The sequence below is a fragment of the Protopterus annectens genome, chromosome 7.part1 (genome assembly GCF_019279795.1).
Source record: "Protopterus annectens isolate FY-2018-M chromosome 7.part1, PAN1.0, whole genome shotgun sequence".
Classification (NCBI taxonomy): Eukaryota; Metazoa; Chordata; order Ceratodontiformes; family Protopteridae; genus Protopterus; species Protopterus annectens.
The window spans coordinates 71,547,500-71,574,626 of record NC_056740.1 but is presented as its reverse complement, the minus strand read 5'-3'; the positions used below and the strand labels follow the sequence as shown (position 1 = coordinate 71,574,626).

At 44.8% G+C, this 27,127-nt stretch overlaps 1 protein-coding gene across 7 annotated transcripts in view; it reads left to right on the top strand.

Moving 5' to 3' along the window:
• The window catches only part of TJP1 (tight junction protein 1), a 2,268,071-nt gene that overhangs the window by 1,851,806 nt on the left and 389,138 nt on the right, over window positions 1-27,127 (top strand). For all 7 annotated transcript variants that reach the window (XM_044078564.1, XM_044078565.1, XM_044078562.1 and 4 more), the window contains one exon: window positions 21,240-21,717. In XM_044078564.1, the coding sequence (XP_043934499.1) occupies window positions 21,240-21,717 (478 nt within the window). The remainder of the gene's footprint in view (window positions 1-21,239; window positions 21,718-27,127) is intronic.

The following is a 27,127-nucleotide window of genomic DNA, read 5'->3' as shown; positions in this document are numbered from 1 at the left end:
GCCGTCGGAGACTCCGACATCGCATTTGGTGAAAAAACGGAAGGACAAGGACCGACACTCGCGGCCCGCGGTTTCGGCTGAAACCACGGTAAGGCCTACCGCGAGTGTCTCTGTTTCGGCCGAAACTGAGTCCGCGGAGCTTCCCTTAACCGAATCCACTCAACCGACCACCGCAGCCCTGGAGCCCCCGGCTGAGTCAGCTACTGAGCTACCTACCGAAACCTGTGTCCAGGAAATGTCCGACACCATACCTTTGGACAAATCTACTCCTGCACGTGGGGCAGCTAGACCCCCTGCTTCCATGTCCAGTAAGGCTTTTTCCAGGGCTAAAGCTGCTAAACTTTCTAAAGCTTTGCCTCCCAAGTCTACCTCCCAGAGGCCTCCTTCTAGTTCTCAGATCCTCAGCCTTGCAGAGGATCTTATTTCTTTAATTAGAGGTTCTCAGCCTCACCCGGACTGGGGCTCTCACCCACCACCAGACAAAAGGCCCAGGACTGAGCCCTCTGACCAACACTCTTCAGATGAGTCCACGGATGGATCTGAGTTGTCAGATCTCCAGGAGGAGGCTTATTCGCCCTATGAGGATTCTGATGCTGAAGAATCTATCCCTTCGGCCTCCCCTCCTGAAGAGTTTTCTTTTGGTGAGACTCTACACTCCATGAGAGAGCATTTTCAATGGCAGGGTCAGGAATTCTCTGATTCTAGAAAGAGATTAAGGACCTTTTTGCATTTGCCTCAACATAGGCCCTTAGCTATACCTCCTGTTTTGAATGTTATTGATGATGTGTACAATGATGTTAGTACAGCCCCTGATACTCTCCCCCCGACACCTGCCAAACCTGATAGATACTACAGGGTCCCGGATTCTCATTTTCATCTGTATAAGGCCCATTCCGCAGACCCAGATACTATTTCTCAGGGCCCTAAAGGGGTTGCAGCTGCCACTGCCAAAAATTCTCTACCTTCTGAAAGGGAGTCTAGAGCTTTAGAGAGATGCGGAAAGAAGGTATATACTTCTGCAACTCTTTCAGTGAGGGCATTAAATTGCCAATTTCATATGATACAGTACCAAGAGTATTTGTTAGATGAACTGAATAAGAAGCTTTCTTCTTCTGAACCCCTTGACCGTAAATCCCTTCAGGATCTGGTACATAACTCACAGCAGGTTAGTAATCATTTTTTAAAATGTGGTTATGATGCACTGGAGGCTTCATGTAGGTCAGCTATGACTGGGGCAGTTATTCGTAGGCATGCCTGGCTGAAGGAACAATCTTTGCCAGACCATGTTAAGGCTAAACTCCTGGATGCACCAATGGAAAAACAAAAATTATTTGGCTCCTCGGCTCAGGAGGTCTTAAAGAAGTTTGAAGAAAAGGCAAAGTCTGTGCAAACAGTTAAGGATTTTCTGCAAGTACAACCACCGAGATTCAGCAGAAACTGGCCTACTAAGAATTGGTCCTTTCCAGACTCGGACAGAGCCCAGAGAGGCAGGAACAGGCGTCCCAGAGGTAGAGGGCAAGCTAGGGGCTCCTACAGAGGCCGTCAGTGGCAGCCTACCAACCAGAGAGGTAGTGCAGCAATATCAACAACAACTACTACACCAGGACAGACACAATGACTTGACTTTGATTCCGCCTACCAGGGCTCAATTGGAAGCACCCTTGGGCGGAAAGCTTTCTTTATTCTCAAAAAACTGGCATTATATTACAAGGGACGCATGGACACTGCAAATAATAGACAAAGGATACAGGTTCCACTTCCACACTTTGCCAAGAAGGAACGGAATGCCAAACCTGCCACCAAATCAGAGGGCAGAGGCTTTAAAGCAGATCAACAACTTACTTCAAATGCAAGCCATAGAAAAGGTACCTCTTTCAGAACAAGGCCAAGGATTTTACTCCAGATTATTCCTTGTTCCAAGAAAAGAAAATCAATGGAGGCCTATTCTCGACCTGTCCGCACTGAATACTTACCTCATTGTGCCAAAATTCAAGATGCTGACCCTACAGCAACTTCTTCCCATGCTGGGCAAGGAGTCTTGGCTGGTGACTCTAGATCTCAAGGAGGCATACCTGCATGTCCCTATTCGACCAAGCTGCAGAAGACACCTCAGATTTCTTGCAGGATCAGAGCATTATCAATTCTCAGCATTGCCCTTTGGCTTATCTACTGCTCCCAGAGTATTCACGAAATGCCTGGCATCAGTAATTGCACACTGCAGACTTCAGGGGATTCAAATCTACCCATATCTGGACGACTGCCTTATACAAGCGGACAACAAGAAAAATTTGATAAAGGACTTGGCCTATGCCATCCACCTACTACAAGCCTTGGGATACACAGTCAACATCCAAAAATCAAGACTTGTTCCATCCCAAAGGATAACTTTTTGGGTGCAGATCTAGACACAACCACCCAAATGGCCTTTCTCACAGAAGAAAAACAAAAACAACTTCCGGATTACTTCATGAATCTGACAAGACAAACTCCGCTAACTGCAAGGAAAATCCTGCAGGCCCTGGGTTACATGGCATCCTGCATAATTCTGATTCCACAGGCCAGGCTGCATATGAGAAAATTACAATGGTACCTAAGGAGTGTATGGTCTCAGCACAGTCACAGTTTGGAAACTTTGATGCCAATCATTCCTTGCCTTCAAAAGGAATTCCTGTGGTGGGTTCATGCCTGCCAGTCCAACAGAGGGTTGCCTTTCAACAAACCAAAAACAAAACAAACCATCACCACGGACGCTTCAGACCGAGGATGGGGAGCACACATGGAGGGCAAATGTATCCAAGGCCTGTGGTCTCAAGGACAGCTGCACATGCACATAAACCAAAAGGAAATGCTGGCAGTGATGCACGCAATTGAGGCCTTCAAACCTTTCCTCCATCAAGGCCACCTGTTAATAAGGACAGACAACACCACGGTCATGTGGTACATAAACAAGCAGGGAGGCACACATTCCTACCCTCTGTGCGGGCTGACTATGAACCTATGGGAACTATGCCTGAAACTCAATATCCAACTACAGTCCCAGTTCGTGCCAGGGAAAGAAACTGTACTGGCAGACAGCTTAAGCACAACTACTATGGATGCACACGAATGGATGCTGCACCCAGTCATCTTCCTACTCTTAACAAAAGCACGGGGAAAGCCGGAGATAGATCTGTTCGCCTCCCCCCACAACCATCAACTGAAGACATTCTGCTCAAGGACATACCACCCAAAAGTGTGAACACAATAGTAAGAGGTAATCACCACGAAATGTAGTCTTCAGTATAATCAGGTTCCAAAAAATAGGCACGATAAAAGTCCAAAACACTTTATTACATAAAGGAATGAGCGCTTTCGCGTAGTGCTAGCTACGCTTCTTCAGATGAAATTACAAAGATGACACCACACTTAAATACACATATTTTTGGCGGGATCATTATTCAATGAACCTGTAACTACATCAATTGAATATAGTAATTATCCTACATCTCAATTAATTGCATTCAGTTCCAAACTAACTGCAGTTAACAAGTCGTTCCAAAACAAAGGTAAGAGGATTCTTACCTCAACACCAAAACAACATCACTCATCGTCATATATATATGCAACGAACGCCATAGTAATAATTAAGCAAACTAGTGTCACTATATTAAATAACCAACACATAGTCTATTGTATAGGCTAAATATATCCAGGATATAAACTTTGGAAAAATGATGGAAGACATACCCAGAACTAAAAGTAACAGAAAAAAACTGACCAACTCCTTGTAGGATATGCTGCTGGGGTACAAGGAAAAGCAATTTCCAAACAGACAATTTCAAAGTGGATAGGAAATTGCATTCGATTTTGTTACTCCTTTCATGGAAAGACAGTTCCTGCAAACATCAGGCCTCATTCCACAAGGGCCACAGCCACCACTACAGCCTTCCTAAGAGGGGTGGCTACCAAGGACATTTTAGAAGCTGCTACATGGAGCTCCGTGCATACATTTGCCAAACATTACAATTTACCTTTATACTCCAGATCCAGAGCGGGTTTTGCTACAGCAGTCCTGCAGGGGATCTTAACTACACCATCCTTTTCTTAGTACCTCCTCCCCCAGATTGGCTATGGTATTCTACCCATATGTTATGACTGCAGATGCATCCTTGAAGGACATAGTACAGTTTTGTACCTACCATAAATGTAGATGTCCGATAGGTATGCATCTGCAGTCAGGGTTACCCTCCCTCCTTCCCCTCTGTGGTATTCCTAGGGTACTTACCCCTCCATTAGCTAGCTGGGGGATCTATTATGGTGTATTTGTTTGTATATATATATATATATGTATATATTTTTTGGAAAATGTTTGGAATTTTACTGCATTCCTACAAATTTGGCCTTCCTAGAGGGCACCTGGCATCTGGGGCAAGAAACACTGAGGAAAATGGCGTCGGCTGATGCTTTTATACCCCAGACGCTCTGACATCGGGGAAAGTGTGACATCAGCCGAAGCCAGACCCAGACTTTGGAATCCGGCCGACCGAAGGGCTGCCTGAGGCAGGACAACCCATATGTTATGACTGCAGATGCATACCTATCGGACATCTACATTTATGGTAGGTACAAAACTGTACTTTCTCTGCACTTCCCTTTGGCTTATCTACTGCGTCCAGGGAATTCACAAAGTGCCTAGCTCCAGCCATTGCTTTTTGCAGGCAGAGAAGTATTCAGCTTTACCCATACTTGGACGACTGCCTGATTCAGGCGGAAAGTCAGGACTTACAGCACCTGACATTTGTAAAGACACTTCTACCTTCACTAGGGTACACCATCAACGAAAAGAAATCACAGCTAGTACCCTGCCAACAGATTGTATTCCTGGGAACAAGCTTGAACACAACTTCCCAGATGGCATTCCTCACTCCAGAGAAACAAATTTATTTGACAACTTACTTCAACCTACTGGCCACAAAAAACAGCTATCTGCAAGGAAATTACTGCAAGCTCTGGGGTTCATGGCCTCTTGCATTCTGTTAATTCCATATGCAAGACTGTATATGAGGAAACTAAATCTATGGTGTCAACATTCTCAGGACCTGGAAACAATAATTCCTATCATTCCGTGTCTAAGGGCAGAGTTCCTTTGGTGGGTAGAGGCCTGCAACCACAAGAAGGGATTCTCTTTCACTCTACCCCCTGCCGCCCAAACCCTAACAGACGCATCAAAGTATGCATGGGGAGCTCACATGGCAGGGCAGTGCATTCAGGGCAAATGGAACCCAAAGCAGATGCACCTGCATATCAATCAAAAAGAAATGTTAACTGTACAGAATGCTCTGACAGCCTTCAGTGGCCTTATTTTTCTAGGACAACTATTGGCAAAGATAGACAACATCACAGTTATGTGGTACAAAAACAAGCAGGGGAACACATTCCTACCCACTCTGCAGACTAGCCATGGCTCTGTGGAACACAGCCTTGAACAACCAAGTGCACCTACAAGCTCAATTCCTGCCAGGCAAACTAAATTCACTGGCAGACAACTTAAGCAGAAATCTCATGGACCCACACGAATGGCAACTGGAACCCAAAATATTCAAGCTTTTGGGGAACAGATGGGGGGGGGGACACCAGAGGTGGACCTGTTTGCTTCCCTTCAGAACTGTCAGTTGAACAAATACTGCACCAGAACTTCCCACAGCCAAGCTTGGAAGGTGGATGCCCTGTTCTTTTCCTGAAAAAGCCTCTCCGTCTATGCCTTCCCCCTCTGCCTCTCCTCTCGAGGTTCTACTAAAGATCAAGCAGGACAAGCCAAGGACAATCCTGATTGCACCCGACTGGCCACACCAGTACTGGTATCCTCTTTTGCGCAGTCTGACAGTGCTATAACCATGGCACCTGCCTCAGACCCCTTCCCTACTGTCCCAGCAGGGGGACCAAATTCTGCACCCTCAGCTTCAGACCCTGAACCTTTCAGCCTGGCTAATCCCCTGAACTCACCTCTAGCACCCCTCAGTAAGCAGGTGCTGGATGTCATTCTTGAGGCAAGGAGGCCTAGTACTAGAAAATCCCATTCAGAAAAGTGGAAAAGATACTGTTCCTGGAGCCAGTCTCAAGGGATGGGCACAACTGTGCCCAGCTTACCTCCTATACTAGATTACTTAACAGAAATTCTGCACAAGGGCCTATCCTTCTCTTCAATTCAGATTCATGCCTCTGCCATCTCAGCTAATTATAATACTGCACCACCCTTCTCTCATCCTCTGGTAAAACAGTTCCTTAGAGGGGCCAAAAATTTAAGACCCCTCAGGAGAGCTCCCACTCCAGCCCTGGGACCTTAATTTTGTATTGGAAAAACTTACACTTCCCCCCCCTTTGAACCGGCTGCTACAACAGAGTTGAAATTCCTCACATGGAAAACAGCTTTACTTCTAGTCATCACTTCAGCGAGAAGTGTGTCTGAACTGCAGGCCCTTATGGCAGTGGAACCCTTCATTATCTTCCATGCGGACAGGGTTTCACTCAGGACTAACGCACCTTTTATGCCCAAGGTGGTGTCTAGTATGGCTTTAAACCAGTCCATTCATTTGCCTACTTTTTTCCCTAATCCTCAAAATAAAGGGAAAAGGATACTGCATTCTCTAGATATGCACAGACAGCTTAGATTCTATTTGGACAGGACTAAGCCTCTCAGAAAACTGACCAGCTGCTAGTCAGCTTTGCTGCAGGGGCAGAGAGGAAGGCCATTTCAAAGCAAACCATATCTAAATGGATAGCACACTGCATCCATTTCTGCTACAAGCACCATGGAAAACCTACCCCACAGGGGATAAGAACACATTCCACTAGGGCTACATCTACCTCTACTGCATTTCTCAGAGGAGTCCCTACCAGGAACATCCTGGAAGCTGCAACCTGGAGCTCTGTGCTATCTTCTAAATCCAGAGCTGGATTTACCACAGCAGTCTTACAGGGCCTGATTGCCAGGCCTAATGCTTCTTAATCTACCTCCACCCTTCCTTAGCTTTGGGAATCAACCCAAATATGGTGATTGCAACAGTGAAACACAAGGAACATAGTACAGTTGTGTACACTTACCATAAATGTAGATGTTCAAGTGTATTCACTGTTGCAGTCCTAGTTACCCTCCCTCCAGCCCCCTGATTGTCTTTGTTTTCAACTATCCTTTTTGGTTTGGCATATCTTATACTATGTTTATTTGTTTTTTGCTTGGGGGTGTTTCACACCATATAATTGCTTACTATTTTGGGGCACCTGACATTTGGGGCAAGAAAAACTGATGTAATGGCATCGGCTGCATGTTTTATACCCCTGATGAACTGACGTCATAGAAGAAGCGACAGCATCTGACGCAGAAATCCCAAAGACTCTGGTATTCAGGCCAGCTCTGGGCTACCTGCAAGCAGATATCCTAAATGTGATGACTGCAACAGTGAATACACTCAAACATCTACATTTATGGTAAGTGTACACAACTGTACTTTTGCATATTTCAGTATGCCAACAGTTTACAACAAACTTATAAAATCCACGAATGAAGTAACTACGTAAATAAATTTACTGCGAATACACCTATGAGTGCCCAATTTTATAATGTAGTAATCTAATGCTGTAGCCAAACGAACAACCGACCAAAGTAAAATTAACCACTTGTTTTTATTCTCCGGAACAGTGAGGAATTCCAAACTGTTCCAGAGAATAAAAACAAGTGGTTAATTTTACTTTGGTCGTTTGGCTACAGCATTGGATTACTACATTATAAAATTGGGCACTCATAGGTGTATTCGCAGTAAATTTATTTACAACAAACTTAGTGGTTTTTTTTCTCTTGGAATCAGAATACAGACAGGGTGGTCACAATGACAGTAACAGCTTATTTGACACTTGTCTGGCATATCTTTACCAGAACAAATTATCTGATGTTGTCAGTCTTCATTTATCCTTGATGTATGGGACTCTGTTCCAACACTTAAAACCAGCTCAGATCTTTTAACAGATCGTGAGAACCAAAAACTCTCTAGCAAAGTCTGTACCCAGAATGCCCCTCTCTTGATTACCTCAGATCTCGTTTGCCGCTCTTCTACATCGAACGTGTCAGCTGGAGCTCTCTCTTGAGCTAAGTGTTAATTCAGTATTTCTTTTTTTACTTAAGTCTTCACTAAACCTTTCTTAGAAATCTTTCCTTAACTCTTCTAACCTACCTAGTTAATATTTTTCCCTGTTCTGTTTTTCTTCTGGTATCTCCCTCTTTTTACACTTTGGTGTTCTTTCCTACCATTGCTAGTGTTTTTTCTCTGTTAAAAAAAAAAATAGTAGTAGCTTAGGTTATTTGAGTTTCTTCTGTGAGTGTGTCCTTCAAACTTTTTGTACCTTGTGGTACCTTTCCTACCATCATCGGTAGCTCCTATTCTTTCCCGTCTCTGCCTCCTGATAGTTCTAGCCTACCATTGTTGGTACCCTCCCCCCTTCCTTTACTGTGTATGTTTGTGTGGCTGTGTGCCTTTCTGCGAGTTGACTTGGTGTCTAGTCAAGATGGCAGGTAAAGGTAAAGACGCTACAGGATTCGAGCAGTGCCGTGATTGTGGGAGGAAAATGCCCAGTTCCAGTGGGCATATGGCATATGTCCTATTGCTTGGGCCAGGTGCACTTGCAAGAGGATTGTGCTGTGTGTCAAGCCTTTACTCACCGAGCCCTCGTAGAAAGAAAGAATAAAACTTATCCGTAAAGGACTAATTAAAACATCCTTTGAGACTTTGTCCTGTCAGCCAAGGAAATCAAAATCTGACGTTTCCTCACCGTCGTCGTCCTCTTCCTGGAAAGTTGATCATGGGAAGAAGAAGTGTCTCTTAGTGCTGGCATCCCCTTTGGCTCCAGCATCGAAGAGACCTGAATCTTCAGTTCCCTTCTGCTCATCGGAACCGAACCCGACTACTAGAAAAGCTATGGTGCTGACTTCAGCCCCAGCTGTGGTGACTACCACTGCATTGAAGATTTCAATGCTGACAATTATGGAGCCCGACTGCCCAGGTGCTAGTCCCTTCCATGGTACCATCGGTATCCTCAGAACCAGAACTATCTTTCATGCCCAGGACTAGGTACTCCCCCTCATTGGATCCTTTGTGGGGAATCTCCCAAGCCCCTTCATAGAGGGACCCGAATCTCCATCAGCCCTCTCTGTTCATTCCTCCAGGAGTTTGACAGAAGTCAACATCATGAGGTTGGTGCATCGGTTCCTTGTTGCTAGGGGTCTTACAGGTTCTTCCCAGCTTTCATTCCCTTCTGGACATGGGACCTTCTTTCCAATGACTCCACCAGACATTCCTCCTCCTCTAACCTCCACTGAGGCCTTAGAGACCATGACTCTGTTCCCCCAGTTCCAGCTGTCCCAGTGCCAACAGCTTTTATGCCTTCAGCTCCAGTGTCTGCCTTGAGTTCCCTGGTTCTTTCTGATCTGGAGGAATCTCGGGTCGTAGCTCCGCTGCCGGGTCCAATGGGTGTGGTTCAGCTACAGTGTTCTTGGAGCCGTATTTGTATGTTGGAGCCTTGGCATGCATGGGCTCTTCCCCTGCTTCAATGTCAGTTTCATTGGAGCAGGGTGGGACCACGGTTCTGGGACTCTGCAGATTCTCTGCTGGTTCCTTCCCTATCGGAGCATTTATCTGGTACTCCCTTTCGCCCAGAGCTTCCTCCAACCTCATGTCCAGACAGCACCAAAGTTGCAGAATACCCCTGCACAGGGGCTTACCTCTTGCGAGTCCTTTACAGAGCTTCCCACTGAGGAGGTCCCCTGGAAGAGGGTGTGTAAGAGGAGACCTCTAGATTCCCCAGAAGATTCTGTCACAGGGACACAGACTTTGATGAAGGGGAGGGTTCCCCCGGTCACCCCCAGAAGACATCTCCTTTGGAGACATTCTTGAGTTATTAAAGCAGAGGGGTAGCTGGAAGTCCAAAGAACCTTCTTTGGAGGAGTCCGTGTACCTGCAAGCTTTCGATGTTCACCCATCTACCTCTTGGGTGACCCTGCCTGCTGACTATTTCATTAGGTTAATTGCACTGTGGGCATGGAAGGCCCCTGATTCTGTAGAACCAATCCTCAGGAGATCCAACAGAATTCTCACAGTACCAGAGGGCCAGCAGTTTTGGGCCAAAGGTTTAGTAGTAGATGCCATGGTGGTTGTGACAGCCGCAAAGAAGGAACTAGCAGAAGAGAGTTCCACTGTTCATCCTCCTAACCGAGAGTCCAGGGTGATGGACAGGTTTGGGAAGCAGGTGTACACTTCATTGACCTTTGTCTTATGGTCTTTGAAGTTCATGGCACATTTTACTAGACTCAAGGGATCTGATCAAGGATTTGCCTGATACCCTTACAGGAGCCATGTCTGAGGAGGTACAGGATAAAGTGGCCTCCCAGCTGTCCATCCTGGAGTCTTATTTCCAACTCATCCATGAAGCTCATTGTGCACACAGCCGAAGGGATGACTTAGGGCAGTGTGTTCTGGCGTTGCCATAAGGAAGCACCCCTGGATGTGCTTGTGTGAGTTTGCAGAGCCATTTAAGTCTTCGTTCCTCAGTGTTCCATTTGACGGATCATCCCTGTTTGGCCCCAAAGTCAAAAAGGCCTTGGTCAGGTGTGAAAAAGGTGTAAAGACCCTGTCTGCAGTAGACATACATTTTTCTGCTCCGCAGTAGTCATCCTGCAGGAACCAGAGGAGTGGAAAAATGTGGTTCAAGCAATCCCAAGGTCATTTTCAAGACACACATGGTAGTGGCTCCCTTGGGGCAGAAGGGGGGAGCTCCAGTGGAAGATGCTGACCTCGTGGTAGAAATGGCCCCCCAAATCAGGGTTCCAGAGATTCTTTATCAGAGAAACCCTATCAGCACTCCTGAAGGGAGGCCCGATTGCTTGCCTTTGAAGGCAGTCGGGGGAAGATTGTCCTTGCACCCACTAGCCTGGCAACAAATAACCACCAATACTTGGGTGCGAAGGATCATTTTCAGAGGATGCTACATTCCCTTCATTCTTACCCCAAGAACAATCAGAAGAATTCCCAATGTTCCAACCAGTCAGAGGGGTCGGGTAGCTCTGGAAATTCAAAAGCTGCTAGAAAGAGTCATCCATGAAGTCCCATCAGACCAGATAGGATCCAGATTTATTCAAGGTTGTTTTTGGTGCCAGAACAGACAAGGGGACTGGAGACTGATTGTGGATCTCAGCCTATTGAAGAAGTTTGTTCAGCGGGCAAAATTCCGGATGGTCACGATTCAGTCTATTCTAGCCTTCTTAGGAAAAGACCATTGAAAGTGCTGTATAGCCCCTCCAGGATGTGTATCACCACATAAAAATGAACAAATGCTCCAGAAGGTCCTGTGCTTCCGGCTAGGAGCCAGTCGTTATCAATTCAGAGCTCTGCCCTTTGGTCTCACCACACTCCCAGGGTGTTCACAAACGTGTATGGTAGCAGTAGCAGCTCACTTGAGAGTGCACGTATTCTGAGTGTTTCCATATTTAGACGCCTGGCTTGTCACTGCTGCCACCAGGCATCTAAGTCAAGAGATTTTATTCTACACACTTGCGCTTATCTAGGTATGGTGAATCACACAAAATCCCAACTAAGTCCGACTCAAGAATTAGAGTTTATAGGGGCTTGCCTAAATACCACCTCTTGCATAGCTTCCCTTCCTCCTCACAGATTGCAAAAGATAAGGTCCCGTGGAAACTATTCTCTACAGCAACATGGTACCTGCTGTTTTAATTCTACAAGTTCTAGGGTCCATGGCAACGACCATTACGCTGGTCCCGCTAGCAAGATTTCACTTGAGAATTCTGCAGTGGCTTCTAACCTCCCAGTAGTCCATTCTCAGTCATTCCCTGATGCATCTCATTCGGGTTACCAGTTGTTGCAAGAAAGACTTATCCTGGTGGATGGAATCAGAAGAAATTCTCTTAGGCTGACCCTTCGTTCTTCCTCATCCCAAGGATATAGTGACCACGGACACCTCCTAGATAGGGTGGGGCAGGCATTATCTGGGCAGAACAGTCCAAGGCACTTGGTCCACAACTGAGGCTGATTTGCATATTGGTGTTCTGGAGTTAAAGGCAGGCTTTTTAGCTTTGCATGCCTTTCGAGCTGACCTCCCTGTGGGAATGATTGAGATTTAATCAGACAGCGTCAGTAGTGTGGTACATCAACAAACGGGGCGGAACAGAGTCTTACCCCCTGTGTCGAGAAACTCTCAGAGTATGGCAATAAGCAATTTCTTCCAACCACTTTCTGATAGCAATGCACATCCCAGGGACCTTGAACTTGATAGCGGACAAGTTGAGCAGGTGCATCCTCCTGCCTCACAAGTGGTCTCTCAATCCCAGAGTGGCAAAGGAGATTTTCTGTCGCTGGGGCCAGCCTTGCTGTGACCTGTTTGCATCACCCCTGAACAACAGCTACTTTGCCCTTATCCCCCCTCTGGTGGAGTCCCTGAGAGATAGTTTCCTTCACGACTGGCCCTCGGGACTGCTTTATGCCTTTCTCCCATTCCACTAATACTCGCTTTCTTGAAAAAAGCCATCAGGTTGTAGAGCAAGGTGATCCTCATTGCTGCCTTTGGCCTTGTCAAATCTGGTTCCCCTTTCTTTGGTCTCACCTAAGTCATCTTCCATGAACTTTGGACCCAGATCCAGACCTCCTTTACCATCCACAAGGACTAGTTCACCCCAGTCTCCAAAATCTCAAGCTAACAGCCTGGTTCCTCCAATTCCATTGATCGCCAGGCCAAGATAACCTGTCCTCCCCAGTCCGAAAAATTTTTGTTAGCTTCCATAAGCCTTCCACCAGAGACTTTAGCCCAGTAAGTAGAAAAGATTCTCGTTTTGGGCATGTGATAATGGTATTAACCCCTTCTCTGCAGTGGTTGAAAAGGTATTGGAATTTTTAGCTATGCTTTTCAAATAAGGAGCTCCTTTTACTATTAAAGTGCAACCAACTGCTATTTCCACTTCCATGACGGTTTCGAAGAGCACTCCTTAATCTCTCCAAGATTGTTCAAATTGTTTATGAAAGGAACCTTGAGGTTAAAACCACCTTATAAAGATCCTCTCATTCCTTGGGACCTTACTATGGTTCTGCAGTCATTGATTCATTTTCCTTTCGTGCCTGCACCTAATTGTGACCTGAAGTTCCTTTCATGGAAAACCATTTTTCTGGTAGCCGTTACCACCAGAAGAATTTCAGAGATTCAAGCGTTATCCTCAAAACCACCATATTTGATTTTTCATACAGACAGGGTTTCACTAAGAACCAACCCATCCTTTTTTTTCCTAAGTAGGTTATCTGAAGCTAATATTAATCAATCTTTTGATTTACCAGTCTTCTTCCCTAATTTTTCTAACAAGGAAGAATATTGTTTACACTTGTAAGATGTTCGCAGTCAATTGCATTTTTATCTTGGCAGAACAAAGGACTTTAGAAAGTCGGGCCAGTTATCCGTCTCCTTTTCAAGTCTATCCATGGGTGAACCAGTTTCAAAGGTCACTTTATCTAAGTGGGTAAGGGAATGCATAATTTTCATCTACAATAAGAAAAACATCCAATTACCTGCACCAGTGACGGCACATTCTACTAGGGCGATAGCCATTCTGCTGTTTTTCACTCAAAGACTTCCATGGATGAAATATGTGCAGCAGCAACCTGGGCTGCTTCACATACCTTTATCACTCATTACAAATTGGATCTGGTCTCCAGGGGAAGAGCGTCTTTTACTTCTATGGTTCTCATGAATATCTTTCCATAAGGCCTCCCAAGATGTAAGGTAGCTGGGGACTCTGTCCCATACGTCAAGGATAAATGAAGATTGAGGACATCAGATAAAGAAGTTAAGTACTCACCATAATGTTCCATCTGTGTTGTCGATCTTTATTTATCCTTGACACCCTACCCACTTTCCCCCTCCTTCAGGCTTCTTGGAGGAACGATCTCTAGTCCTGGTTATCTGTTATTTCATATATGACCTCTACAATTGCAATAGGGCTGTATTTCCTGTCTTGATTTATAGCCGAACAACAAATAGTCCAATGCCACAGAAACCAAAAGATTTATTTGCAAAGCTTTCAGGTTACAAACACCCTTCCTCAGTGCTACTATAGTGATAATAGCACTGAGGAAGGGTATTTGTAACCTGAAAGCTTAGCAAATAAACGTTTTGGTTTCTGTGGCATTGAATTATTTGTTATTTCTGCTATTCCATATCACAGTGATGTTCATAGTGTTTCACTGTTGCAGTCATTGCACTTGAGTTATCCTGCTGGCAGGCGACCAGCAGTCGGCCCGAGTTCCAAAGTCTTGGTCCAGCGTCGGTTGCTTTCGCCTCTTCCCTGACGTCAGTGCGCCAGGGGTTTAAAAGTTGCAACCGACACCATGTTCTTCAGTCTTTCTTGCCACGCAGTGCCCGAAGCAAAAGCAGTTGGCAAGTGCCGGTCGGCCGACTCCTGAGATTTTCAAAACTGAGTTTCAGAACCGAAGTCTTCAGTAAAGCTAAGTACCCCGCTGGGGAAACTTTTTCTTGCTGCAGACCGATGTCAGTAAAAGTTAATAATTGTATTTCTTGTGGGAAGCAAATACCTCATAAGGACTTTCACTCTTACTGTATTCCTTGCTAGGCCCTGACCACGACGTTACTAGTTGTCGGTTTTGTGCTAGATTCAATAAATGCACTATTAAACGTCGGTTTGATTTTGCTTTACATTATTTTGGCCGAAGGTTTAATTATATAATGCCATCGGAACAACCGACGACCGGAATTTATAAAAAACACAAAGACAAAGAGAAAGACAGGCATCCGAGGTCCAAAACCGACGACGAAGCCTCTTCTAGGCCAGTCGCCGGTTCTCAATGAGGCGCTTTCGCAGCCCCTGACACCTGCTACCTCAGAGCCACAGGCCGTAACCAACATCCACGTAGAGACACCGAGGCCTGTCGAAACTCAAGATATTGGGCCTACAGAAGCTATACCCTCAGATGGGTCCGGAGCCGCTGAGCAGGCATCGGCTTCTGAGGGTGTTTTCAGACCTTCACAGCTTACAATTAAGGCTACTACAGCAGCAGAGGCAAAGTCAAAAACACCATTAAGGACAAGGAAACAACTACAGCATTCTCCAGGACAGTCATCCATGCCAAAGAAACTGATACTTAAAATGGCCGAAGACCTTATTACTTTAATCAAGGGTTCCCATCCCCCTCCTGACAAAAGGCCTAGGCAAGACACTGATTATGATTCCTCTGATCAGGTTTCCATTTCCTCTGATTCCTCTTCTGATCATGTCCCTCCCTATGAGGACCCTGATGCAGAAGAGTCCATTCCTTCAGCCTCACCGCCTGAGGATTATTCTTTTGGGGAAACCCTGCACACCATGAGGGAGCATTTCCATTGGGAAAGCCAGGATTATTCAGAATCCAAGAAAAGGCTCAGAGATTTCCTTTTATTGCCTCAGCACAGGCCCCTGGCTATCCCCCCTGTGCTTGATATTGTAGGTGATGTTTTTTCTGAATCCACTCTGTCTCCTGATTCTTTACCCCCTGCACCAGTCAAGCCAGACAGGTACTACAGTGTCCTTGACTCTCATAAGTTTGCAAAAACCCCGCTGCAGACCCAGAAACAATTTCTCAGGGTCCTACAGGGGTTAAGGCTTCCACTGCCAAAAATCCTGTCCCCTCAGATAGGGATTCCAGAGCTCTGGACAGATGGGGGAAAAAAGTTTACACTTCTTCTACTTTAGCTGTAAGAGCTTTAAACTGTCAGTTTCACATACTTAAATATCAACAGTACCTTATGTCATTGATAAAGCAGAAAATGGTTTCAAATACAGAAAGTCCTGACAGTAAAGAAATGCAGGATTTATTGCATGCAGTTGAAAAGTGGGAAAGCATACTCTGCAATGTGGTTTTGATTCATTAGAGGCTTCTTGTAGAGCCGCAGTTACAGGCTCTGTTATTCGAAGACGTGCTTGTTTGAAAGAACAAAGTTTACCTGACCATGTTAAAGTAAAATTATTGGATGCTCCATTACAGCATGATACTTTGTTTGGTGTTAAGGCAGAAGAGGTGTTAAAGAAAATGGAGGATAAAGCAAAGTCAATGCAGACAGTGAAAGATTTCTTACAAGTTAAACCACCTAGATTTAGCAGAAACTGGCCTTCAAAAAATCGGTCCTTTCCAGTGGCAGGCCACAAAGAGGCAGATACAGACGCCCAAGAGGCAGATCTCAGCCCCAACGCTCCTACAGACCTAAACAATGGGGTGCTTCAGCCCCCAAAGGAGGAGAAGACAAATCACAACCTTATAGGAAACAGTCACAATGACTTCCCTCTGCAAATGCCAAGCTCTTACCTGTTGACAGCACCCCTAGGGGGAAAGCTAGCACTTTTCTCAAAAAATTGGCACATGATCACCCAGGACCACTGGGTGCTGAATATTATTTCTCAGGGTTAAAGGTTCCACTTCCATACGCTTCCAAAACCAAAAGGTATGCAAGGTATGCCAGACCTGCCACAAAACCGATGGGTAGAGGCACAAAAACAGATCTTTGCTCTTATGGACATGGGAGCTATTCAAAAAGTTCCACAACAAGAACAGGGACAAGGATTTTACTCAAGACTTTTCTTAGTACCCAGAAAATAACAAAGCCTGGAGACCAATACTGGACCTGTCAATCCTAAATACTTTCCTGGATGTTCCAAAATTCAAAATGTTAACACTACAAAAACTTCTGCCCGTGCTGGGCAAGGAGGCTTGGCTAGTTACTTTGGATCTCAAGGAGGCATACCTGCATGTCCCAGTCAGACAATCTTGCAGAATATACCTCAGATTCATAGCAGGCTCAATGCATTACCAGTTCTCTGCACTGCCCTTTGGCTTATCTACTGTGCCCAGGGTCTTCACAAAATGCCTGGCACAAGTAATTGCATTTTGCAGACAAAAAGGAATTCAAATATATCCCTACTTGGACGACTGCCTTATTCAAGCAGAGAGCAAGGACACTCTTCTAAAGCACCTGGCATTTGTAAAAAGATTGCTAATTTGCCTAGGATACACAGTAAACGAAAAGAAATCAAAACTAGTACCCTCTCAAGAGATAATATTCCTGGGTGCAAGCTTAAGTACAACTACCCAGATGGCTTATCTCATGCCAGACAAACAAAGGCAACTGACTCATTACTTTCAAATGATGGCAACAAAAACCCAGCTCCCTGCAAGACAAATTCTGCAGGCCCTGGGCTTCATGGCATCCTGCATTCTACTAATTCCATATGCAAAACTGCATATGAGGAAACTACAGTGGTATCTATAAAGTGTTTGGACTCAGCACTGTCACAGCCTGGAGACCGTCATAACTTTAATTCCCTGCCTACAACAGGAGTTTCGATGGTGGTCCCAGGCTTGTCACAACAACAAGGGACAGCCTTTCACCTTACCTACAGCCAGGCAGACAATAACAACGGATGCATCGGATTATGCCTGGGGAGCACATATGGCAGGAAAATGTATTCATGGCACGTGGCCCAAGGAACAAATGCATCTTCACATCAATCAAAAAGAGATGTTAGCTGTACAGAATGCCCTGACAGCCTTCAAGAACCTAATACATCCAGGACAACTGTTAATAAAGATGGACAATACCACAATTATGTGGTACATAAGCAAGGGGGTACACATTCATACCCCCTATGCAGACAAGCCATGACTTTGTGGAACACAGCACTGACCTACCAAGTACATCTGCAAGCACAATTCATGCCAGGAACAAAAAAATACACTGGCAGACAAACTAAGCAGAAATCTCATGGATCCTCACGAATGGAAGCTAAATCCACAAGTGTTCAGCATGATAACAAGGAAATGGGGACGCCCAGACATAAATCTTTTTGCCTCCCCTCACAATTACCAAATACAAAAATTTTGCACAAGAACTTATCACTCTCAAGCATGGAAAGTGGATGCTGTATCATTCAGCTGGAAAGGCCTGACAGTCTATGCCTTCCCTCCGATGCCTCTTCTCACCAAGGTGCTACTAAAAGTCAGACAAGAAAGGCCAAAAATGATCCTGATTGCACCAGACTGACCACGCCAGCACTGGTACCCAATCTTAAAGAGTTTGTCCCAAGGCCCACCTTGGCCTCTACCTCAAATCCCTCATCTTCTGACACAACAATCAGATTCTGCACAGTCAACTGAGAACCTTAAACCTGGCAGCATGGCAGATAATGTAGCCACTCGGACTGCACCTCTGTCTAAAGCTGTTATGGATGTTATTTTAGAAGCCAGGAGGTCCAGCACTAGGAAATCTTATGGAGAAAAATGGAAGAGATTCTGTGCTTGGAACCAGGCACAAGGGCTCGAACCACTTGTCCCTAATATTCCTCAGATTTTGCAATACCTAACTGAAATGTTGGACAAAGGCCTAGCTTTCTCATCTATTAAAATCCATGCCTCTGCCATTTCAGCTCATTACAATACGGATCCTCCTATTTTTTCACATCCTCTACTATGACAGTAACTCAGAGGGGCAGAAAATATAAGACCCCCAAGGAGAGCACCAATACCTACTTGGGACCTCAATTTTGTTTTAGAAAAACTCACACTGCCTCCTTTTGAACCAGCCAGCACAGCTCATCTAAAATTCTTGTCATGGAAAACTGCTCTGCTCCTAGCAATAACTTCAGCAAGAAGAGTCTCAGAGTTACAGGCATTGATGGCTGTGGAACCTTTCCTCATTTTTCATCAGGACAGGGTTTCTCTTAGGACAAACCCAACATTCATGCCAAAAGTGGTCTCCAATGTGGTCCTAAACCAAACCATTCATTTACCTACTTTCTACCCAAATCCCCAGAATAAAGAGGAAAGACTTCTGCACGCTTTGGATATACACAGGCAGCTACGATTCTACTTGGACAAAACAAAAGCTTTCAGAAAAACTGAGCAACTGTTTGCAACATATGCTGCAGGATCACAAGGAAAGCCTATTACAAAGCAGACAATTTCCAAATGGATAGGACACTGCATCCGCTTCTGTTAAGCACAACATGGCAAAGCAGTGCCTAAGGGCATTAGGCCTCATTCTACCAGAGCAGCAGCCACTTCAGCAGCTTTCCTCAGAGGAGTACCAACCAAAGACATTTTAGAAGCTGCAACCTGGAACTCCGTGCACAATTTCACCAAGCACTACCACTTAACTCTCTACTCTAAATCCAGAGCAGGCTTTGCCACTGCAGTTCTGCAGGGCTTGTTAGCCTCGCCAAATCCAATTTAGACCCAGCCACCCAACCTCAGCTTTGGGATTCTACCTAAGTGTAATGACTGCAACAGTGAAACACAGTGAACATAGTACAGTTGTGTACCTACCATAAATGTATATGTTCGAGTGTATTCACTGTTGCAGTCCAGGTTACCCACCCACCACCACCCTTTTCTTTGCTGGGACCTTTCTGTACTTCTCAACTCTATACAACCTATGTGGTGTATTTGCTTGTAGATGAAGGAAATGTTTATAGTGATATATGCATTTTTTTTGGCATATTTTTATCTTTTCAGCCTTCCTATCGAGTGCACCTGACATCTGGGGCAAGAAAAACTGAAGAAAATGGCATCGGTTGCAACTTTTATACCCCTGGTGCACTGACGTTAGGGAAGAGGCGACAGCAACCGATGCCAGACCAAGACTTGGAACTCAGGCTGACTGCGGGTCGCCTGCCAGCAGGATAACCCGAGTGTAATGATTGCAACAGTGAATACACTCGAACATCTACATTTATGGTAGGTACACAACTGTACTTTAACTGGTCTTCCGAGTTCCTTTATAGCTGCAAATCAATCTGAGGTAGTCTGGAGGGGGGCATTCTGGGTGTAGAGACTTAGCTCAAGAGTTTTTGGTTCTAGCAATCTGTTATAAGAACCGAGCCAGTACCAAGGATCGTAACCAAGTCCCATACATCAAGGATAAATGAAGACAGACAACACTGATAGAACGTTATGGTGAGTACATAACTTCTTTTTCTCAAGAAACAACCTTGCCCATGCTGCCTGTAAGTCTGAGTTGTAGTTTTAATAAAAATCTGAGTGTGAGAAAGTTGCATTCATATACTGATTAAAGTGGTATAGAATTAATGGTGCCTTACCTGAAATGTTGTAAGCAAGAATAATAGGTGCAGTATGTGTGACAGGCATCTTTATAAAAGGCAGAAACAAGCATGTATCAACAGACAGCATCCCACACATTCTAATTAGCTACTGCAGACAAGCAAATGTTTTTTGCTCTTTAATTCAGGAAATAAAATGTCCAATAAAGTGAGAAGTTCCCAAAATACATTTAATCGTGAAACTTTCAGAAATTCAAAAGCACGAGTCTTGGAAATAATTTTTTTTCTTTTTTTGTCATTTCCTGGGCTGAATCTGAAATGTGTCTTTCTGGACTAATGCTTTAACCAAGTTAACAATTCTGAACAAAATAAGAAATGAAATGTTAGACAGATGATTTGAAGTTATAAAGTCCTTACAACAATATGCAAGATCGATAGCAGGGTGCAGCTAAGCTACTGTCTTATCATACACAGTTTAGCAGCCTACTCCACCCCTGCACGTAAGTACCTGTGTGAAAGCAGCTATACTGAATGTTATTCCTGTCGGGAAAAAAGGAGGATTAATAAGGCAAAGCTTTATTTATATTTATAGACATCTTTTTCACTGTTTGTTACCCCCTGGCTGGCTATGTGTATACTGTAGAGTACTTCGTGTACACTTGCTGATGTCCCTGTTTGTATGTACTGCAGTTGTTTTGTAACCTATACTTTTCTGCCTCTTGTTATATCTGATATTGGTGATCTGCCACTAGCAGATGTGTACCTGCTTATCACAGTATACAAAGTAAGAGGGGGTGAGAGAGTGGCTAGTTAAGTAACAACATGGCTCACTGGAACTTTTTAAGTGGTCACTTGAGAAAAAAATTGATTCACTTAACAGATTATGTGAAAGTTGTAATTTTACTATGAAAAATGTAAGATTTTGCTTGAATGAGATAATCACCCCCACAACACTTTCATAACTTCATTGCAAGGGCTGTGCCACTCCTTGTTAAAGTTACTAATTCCAGTCTCACCATTCATCCGTTACTACTAATGCTACTTAATGGTTTCAGATGTTATGTTGTGTTGATACTTTCTTGAATGTGTTCATTTAATTTGTTTTTCTTCGTAGTGAATTCTGTCTCAGTGGATTTACCAGGATCTACAGTTTCTAAACCTGAACCACCACCTCAACAATCTAAACCAGCAGCCTTCAGATCTTCAAGCCGAGAGGACACTGTTCAGTCCAGCTTTTACCCTCAGAAAAGCTTTCCAGAAAAAAGTCCTGTTAATGGAATAGAACAAACTCAGAAGCCTTTCTCCTCAACATACAATCGGTTTACTCCAAAACCTTACACAAGTACTGCTCGGCCATTTGAACGCAAGTTTGAAAGCCCAAAGTTTAATCACAATCTTCTACCAACTGAAGTGCATTTAAAACCTGAAATACCACCAAAGGTGCAGAATTCTCCACAGCCCTTGTCAAAGTCCCAGAATTCTCCTCAACCTGTTGAGACTGACAGTGGAATGGACTCCTTTCCTAGGCAATCTGAAAAGTCTAAGTATCAACCAAATAATAATTCTTCAGTGCCTAAAGCCATTCCTGTAAGGTGAGTGTGTGCATTCTGATTATATGTTATTGTGAAGTGTTTGTTGTTGTGTAAGGAAATGGGTATCGTTGCTTTCAGTCGATTTAATTTCCCCAAATGTTACTGTTTTTTTTAACAAGGACCCCATTCCTAAGTCAGGGTGTATTTAGTGCTCATGTAATCAGCATGGCTTTTGCTGTGTTTTAAATTGAATATTTTTTTTTTGTTGTTGAAATTAAGAGAACATTTGAACAAACATTTATTCAAAGAAAGAAGTTATAAAACAGTTGATCTGATGTTGTCAAGCTTTATTCATTCTTGACTGATGGGTTCGGATCCCTTGGAATCGACTTAGCTGTTATACAAAGCTCGCACCAGGCTCTACCCATACTGCCTCTCTTCCATTACCTCAGATCTCATTTGCCGCATAGAAAATTGGACCCATCAGCCAATGCTCTCAGCTGAGTGCCAGCAATTTTCTTCTTGTTGTGATTGTAATAGTTTAAGGCTCTAATTCCTTACTCATTAGTGTTTGATGCTTGTTTTGAGTGAGTGACCCTGTTTGAGCTTTCTACCCCTTTTTTACTTTATGGTAATTCTCTTTTACCATTGTTGGTAACAGACCTGTTCTTCCCTTTTACCATTGGTAATCTATAATACCATTGTTTGTATTTTTCTTGTGCTTCTCTTCCTTTCCCTTACCCATTTGGGCATTCTTCATATACCATAGTTGGTATATCCTTAAAAACAAGAAAAAAATAAATATAAATATATATATATATATATATATATATGTGTGTGTGCGTGTGTGTATGTTTAATTGATCTCCTTCAGTAACCTTTCTTTCCCCCTTTTCTACGAGCAAGTGTATGAGCGTGTCGTGTTGCTAACTGGACAACATGGCAGGCAAACAAAAAGGGATCTCTGGGTTTAAACAGTGTAAGGACTGTGGCAGAAAGATGCCAAATTGTGATGGACATCTTTCTTGCATCTACTGTCTCGGTGTCCCTCACTTGGAAATTCTTTATAATATCTGTAAAGGCTTTGGCACCCGAACTCTTGCAGAGAGAAGAAATTCATTCTGAAAGGCTTGTTAAAGTGTCCCTTTGGTGAAGCTCTATCTGAGGTGGAGACTTCAAAATCTCCAAAGTCTGGGGCAAAAAAGCGGAGCCATTTGGTACCGTCTTCCCCAAAGGTACATGACACACAGTCTCAAAAATCCCAGGTTCCGACAGTCTGTTCGGAACCGAAGGCAAAATAACTAAAACATCACCATCTTCTACTCCAGCACAAAAGACAGCAAAATCAGCATTGGTGCTGACAACTACTGAACAACTCAAACCACTTCGGCACCGACGACCTCTCCAGCACCGGCAATAGTTACATCTACCCATTTGGTTCCATCTTCTTCTTCTATACAACGGACCACGGTGCTGTAGGTCAATGTTTTAAATATTCTCCAGACAAGATAGACCCCTTTAATAGACCCCTTTTTGGGTCAGCAGCTAAGTCCCTTTGTGGACAGACCAGAGTCCCCTTCAGGAATATTGATCCGTTCCTCCAGGAGTCTCTCAGAATTGGATATAGTCAGATTAGTGGACCAGCTTTTAGCAGCCAGAGGCCTTCCTGTTATCCTCCTAGACCTCTCTCCCACCCGCAGCCAAGGCTTACTCTCCCAGGACTCCTACATATATTCCTCCTTCAACCTCTTCCCAAGTCTTGGAGCCCGTTGCTTTTACGCTCCTGGTGTCAACTGCCTCGGTGCTGACTGTGGATCTCACCTTAGCACTGGAATCTACTCTGTGGTCTAAAGCTTCTTTTGTAACATCTCACCCACGGGACTGAGGTTTGGCTGTCGGTTCCGAGATCTTTATACCGGTTCGAGTTGTTTCTGTGGCGCCATCTGTGGTTCTTGGGACCATTGTAGTTTTAAGCACTCTCACTCGGCGCCTACTCTGGGAGGCGGCTCGTTGGAGCAGGGTGTGACCCTGGTTCTCAGGTGGTCTCTCTGTTCCGGGCTCCCATCCCTCTTCGGGTGGGACTACTTTCCAGAATATGGAGAGATCTTTAGCCTCAGCAGGTTCACAGTTGGGTCTATCCCTATCAGAGTGCCATATTTTTGTTCCCTCTGGTTCGCAGTTGCCACAATTTGCTATATCTGGACAGCTGGCACAAGAACTGCAAGATACCCTAGCTCAGGGTCCCCCCACTTAGGAGTCCTCCTCAGACCCCCCTCTCACCCCCTAAATGGCCCATCTCAATACCGGAAGATTGCCAAATTCCAGTAAAAACGGACACACAGGTACAAAACGCACTCTCTAAAGCCAAGAATACAGCATCCATGGGACCAGATGACATCCCGGGCTGTGTACTACATGAACTGCAATATGAACTGGCACCTCACCTAAGTGTCATGTTTAATCATAGCCTCACCTCAGGTTTCGTGCCCACTGAGTGGCGCAGAGCTACAGTTATCCCAATCCACAAGGGGGGATCCACCTTGGATCCTGGAAACTACCGTCCCATCAGTCTGACCAGCCTTATCTGCAAGGCCATAGAGCGTATTATCATGGAATTTATAAACAAAGACATTGGCAACCTTCAAACACTGGACCCCACCCAGTTTGGGTTGGTGAAGGGCCGATCTTGTCTCCTGAACCTGATTGACTTCTTTGAATCAGTCTCCAAAGCCATGGATAAGGGTAAGGTGGTGCACACAGCCTATCTAGACCTTGCCAAGGCCTTTGACACCATCCCCCACTCTGGAATCATAGATAAACTTACGAAGTTGGGCATTAATCCCTATGTCACCCAATGGGTTGCTAAATGGCTTACTGATAGAACCCACACTGTAAAAGTAGCCGACTCCAAATCCAGCTCCAGACAAGTGACAAGTGGAGTACCTCAGGGTTCAGTCCTGGGGCCGCTCTTGTTTGGCATCTACTTCTCTGAAGTACAGGTCAGTACTAAGGGACTCTGGCTAACAAAGTTTGCAGATGACTGCAAACTGGGAGCCATTATTGAATCCCCAAATGATGTGGCTACTCTGTAAAAGGGCCTTACAGGAACAGATGCTTGGTGCCAGAGCCATGGGCTCAAGCTCAATGCCAAGAAATGTATTGTTATCCCCTTTGGGAAAAAACATGTATCCATGAATTACCATATAGGTGGCAGTGCACTAAACACAGAAAGTGTGATAAGAGACTTAGGGACACAGGTGGACAGTGGTCTCACCTTCGATAACCACATCGCCACAACAGTCAGAAAATCCTTCTATGTGGCACACCTCATCACGAAGGGCTTTTCATCCAGAAAGAAGGAGGTCATTGTCCCACTGTACTCATCCTTCATTAGACCCATTATAGAATACAACGCCCCATTTGGTATGTACCTCTCAAGACATCTGCAACAACTGGAAAGGCCTCAGAAATACCTCACTAAAAGAATCACAGGCCTAAAGCAGATTCCCTACGCTGACCGCCTTAAAAAAACTCCAGCTATACTCTGTCGCATATCTTTTACTCAGAGGCGATCTCTGCTTAACATACAAGGCCATGTCAAACCCAGAGCTGTTGGACATGCTACACTTAAAGAAATCCCAATCCCTCAGAGCTACACGCTCCAGGGATCTAAACCTTGTCATCACAATAAACAAAACATGCTGGAGGGATAGGTTCCTGACCCAGAGACTCCCCAGACTCTGGAATAGATTGCCCATACATGTCAAGCAGAGTGCCTCTTTGGACCTCTTCAAGAGGAACCTTGACGATTGGATGGGAGAAAGGAAATTCACCCCAGGGATCACGTCAGTCGCCCTGCTAGACAGGGGTCCAGGAAAGTAAATAATGTGGGAAGAAATAGCCAGGGAATTGTTATGGCTAGGCTTGTATAGGCCCTAGGGCTGATAGCCTAGTACCAACCTATGAACTTCCCCCTGAGGAGCCACTCCATAAGAGAACATGCAAGAGGAAGCACCTAGATTCTCCAGAAGAATCAGTCACTGAGGATACATATTGCGATGAAGGGGAAGGATCTCCACAGTCGCTCTCTGAAGATGTCTCCTTTGGAGACATCCTGGAAATATTTAAAACAGAGGGGTGATTGGAAGCCCTCAAACCCCATCCTCTGAGGAATCTGTTTTCTTGCAAGTTTTTCATGGACGTCTATCTACTTCTTGGGTGACTCCGCCCACTGATGAACTAATCAAATAGATTGATCAGCGAGTGTGGAAGGCTCCTGACACCATAGAGCCTATTGCGTAGAGACCGGAGAAGATTCTTTCAGCCCTAGAGGATCAGCTCCATTGGTCTAAGGGTCTAGCAGCAGATGCCGTGGTGGTGGTGGCAGCCACCAAAAAAGAATTCGCCGAAGAGAGTTCAGTTGTCCATCCTCCTGAGAGTTGTGGACGATGGACTGATTTGTGAAACGGGTCTTTGCTTCAGTAACCTTCGCTATTCAGTCCTTGGACTTTTGGTCACACATCACTAAGACTGCAAAGGGATCTGATAACTGAGCTTTCAGACACCCTAGCAGGAGCAGTGTCTGACGAGGTTCAAGATCAGCTTGCCACCCTGGAGTCCATCTCAAATTCATCTGTGCAGCTTATTGTGCATACAGCTGAAGATACGTCTAGGGCAGCGGGTACAGGCGTTACCATTGGGCACCATGCCTGGATGCGCTTGTATGATTTTGCGGACCCCTTCAAGTCATCTTTTGTCAGTGCTCCTGTTGACGCTGCTTCATTGTTTGGCCCAAAAGTTAGAGACACGTTAGCCAGGTGTGAAAAGGATGGGAAGATGCTTTCTGCTGTGGGTGTGTGTTTTTTCACTCCACAACGATCTTACTCCAGGAATCAGAGGAGTGGAAATGTGATTCAAGAAGACCCAAGGGTCTTTTTAGGATGCACATAGCGAGTATTTCCCCCAGGGCAGAGGAGGTCCACTTAACCAGGGCTCCAGAGATTCCTTTTCTGGATAACCCTACCAGTGCTCCTGAGTGGAGGCTCAATTGCTTACCTCTGGAAGCAGTAGGGGGAAGATTTTCTCGGCACCATTCAGCCTGGCTCACAATAACTTCAGATTCATGGGTGCAGACAATAATCACCAGAAGTTACCGCATTCCCTTCAGTCTTTTCCCCAAACCCCAAAAATGAATCCCTGATCCCCCCCAGTCAGAGGAATCTAGCAGCAGTAGAAGTTCAAAAGCTGCTTCAAAAAAAGAGTTATCCAAGCAGTCCTACCAGACCAGATGGGATCTGGAGTCGACTGAAGATTCTTTTTAGTGCCAAAAAAGACAGGGGACTGGAGGCCAATCTTGGATTTCAGCCTTTTGAGCAAATTTGTGCAACAGACAAAATTCCGGATGGTCAAGATTCAGTCTATCCTTCCCTTTCTACAGAAGTATGATTGGATGTGCTCTATAGATCTTCAGG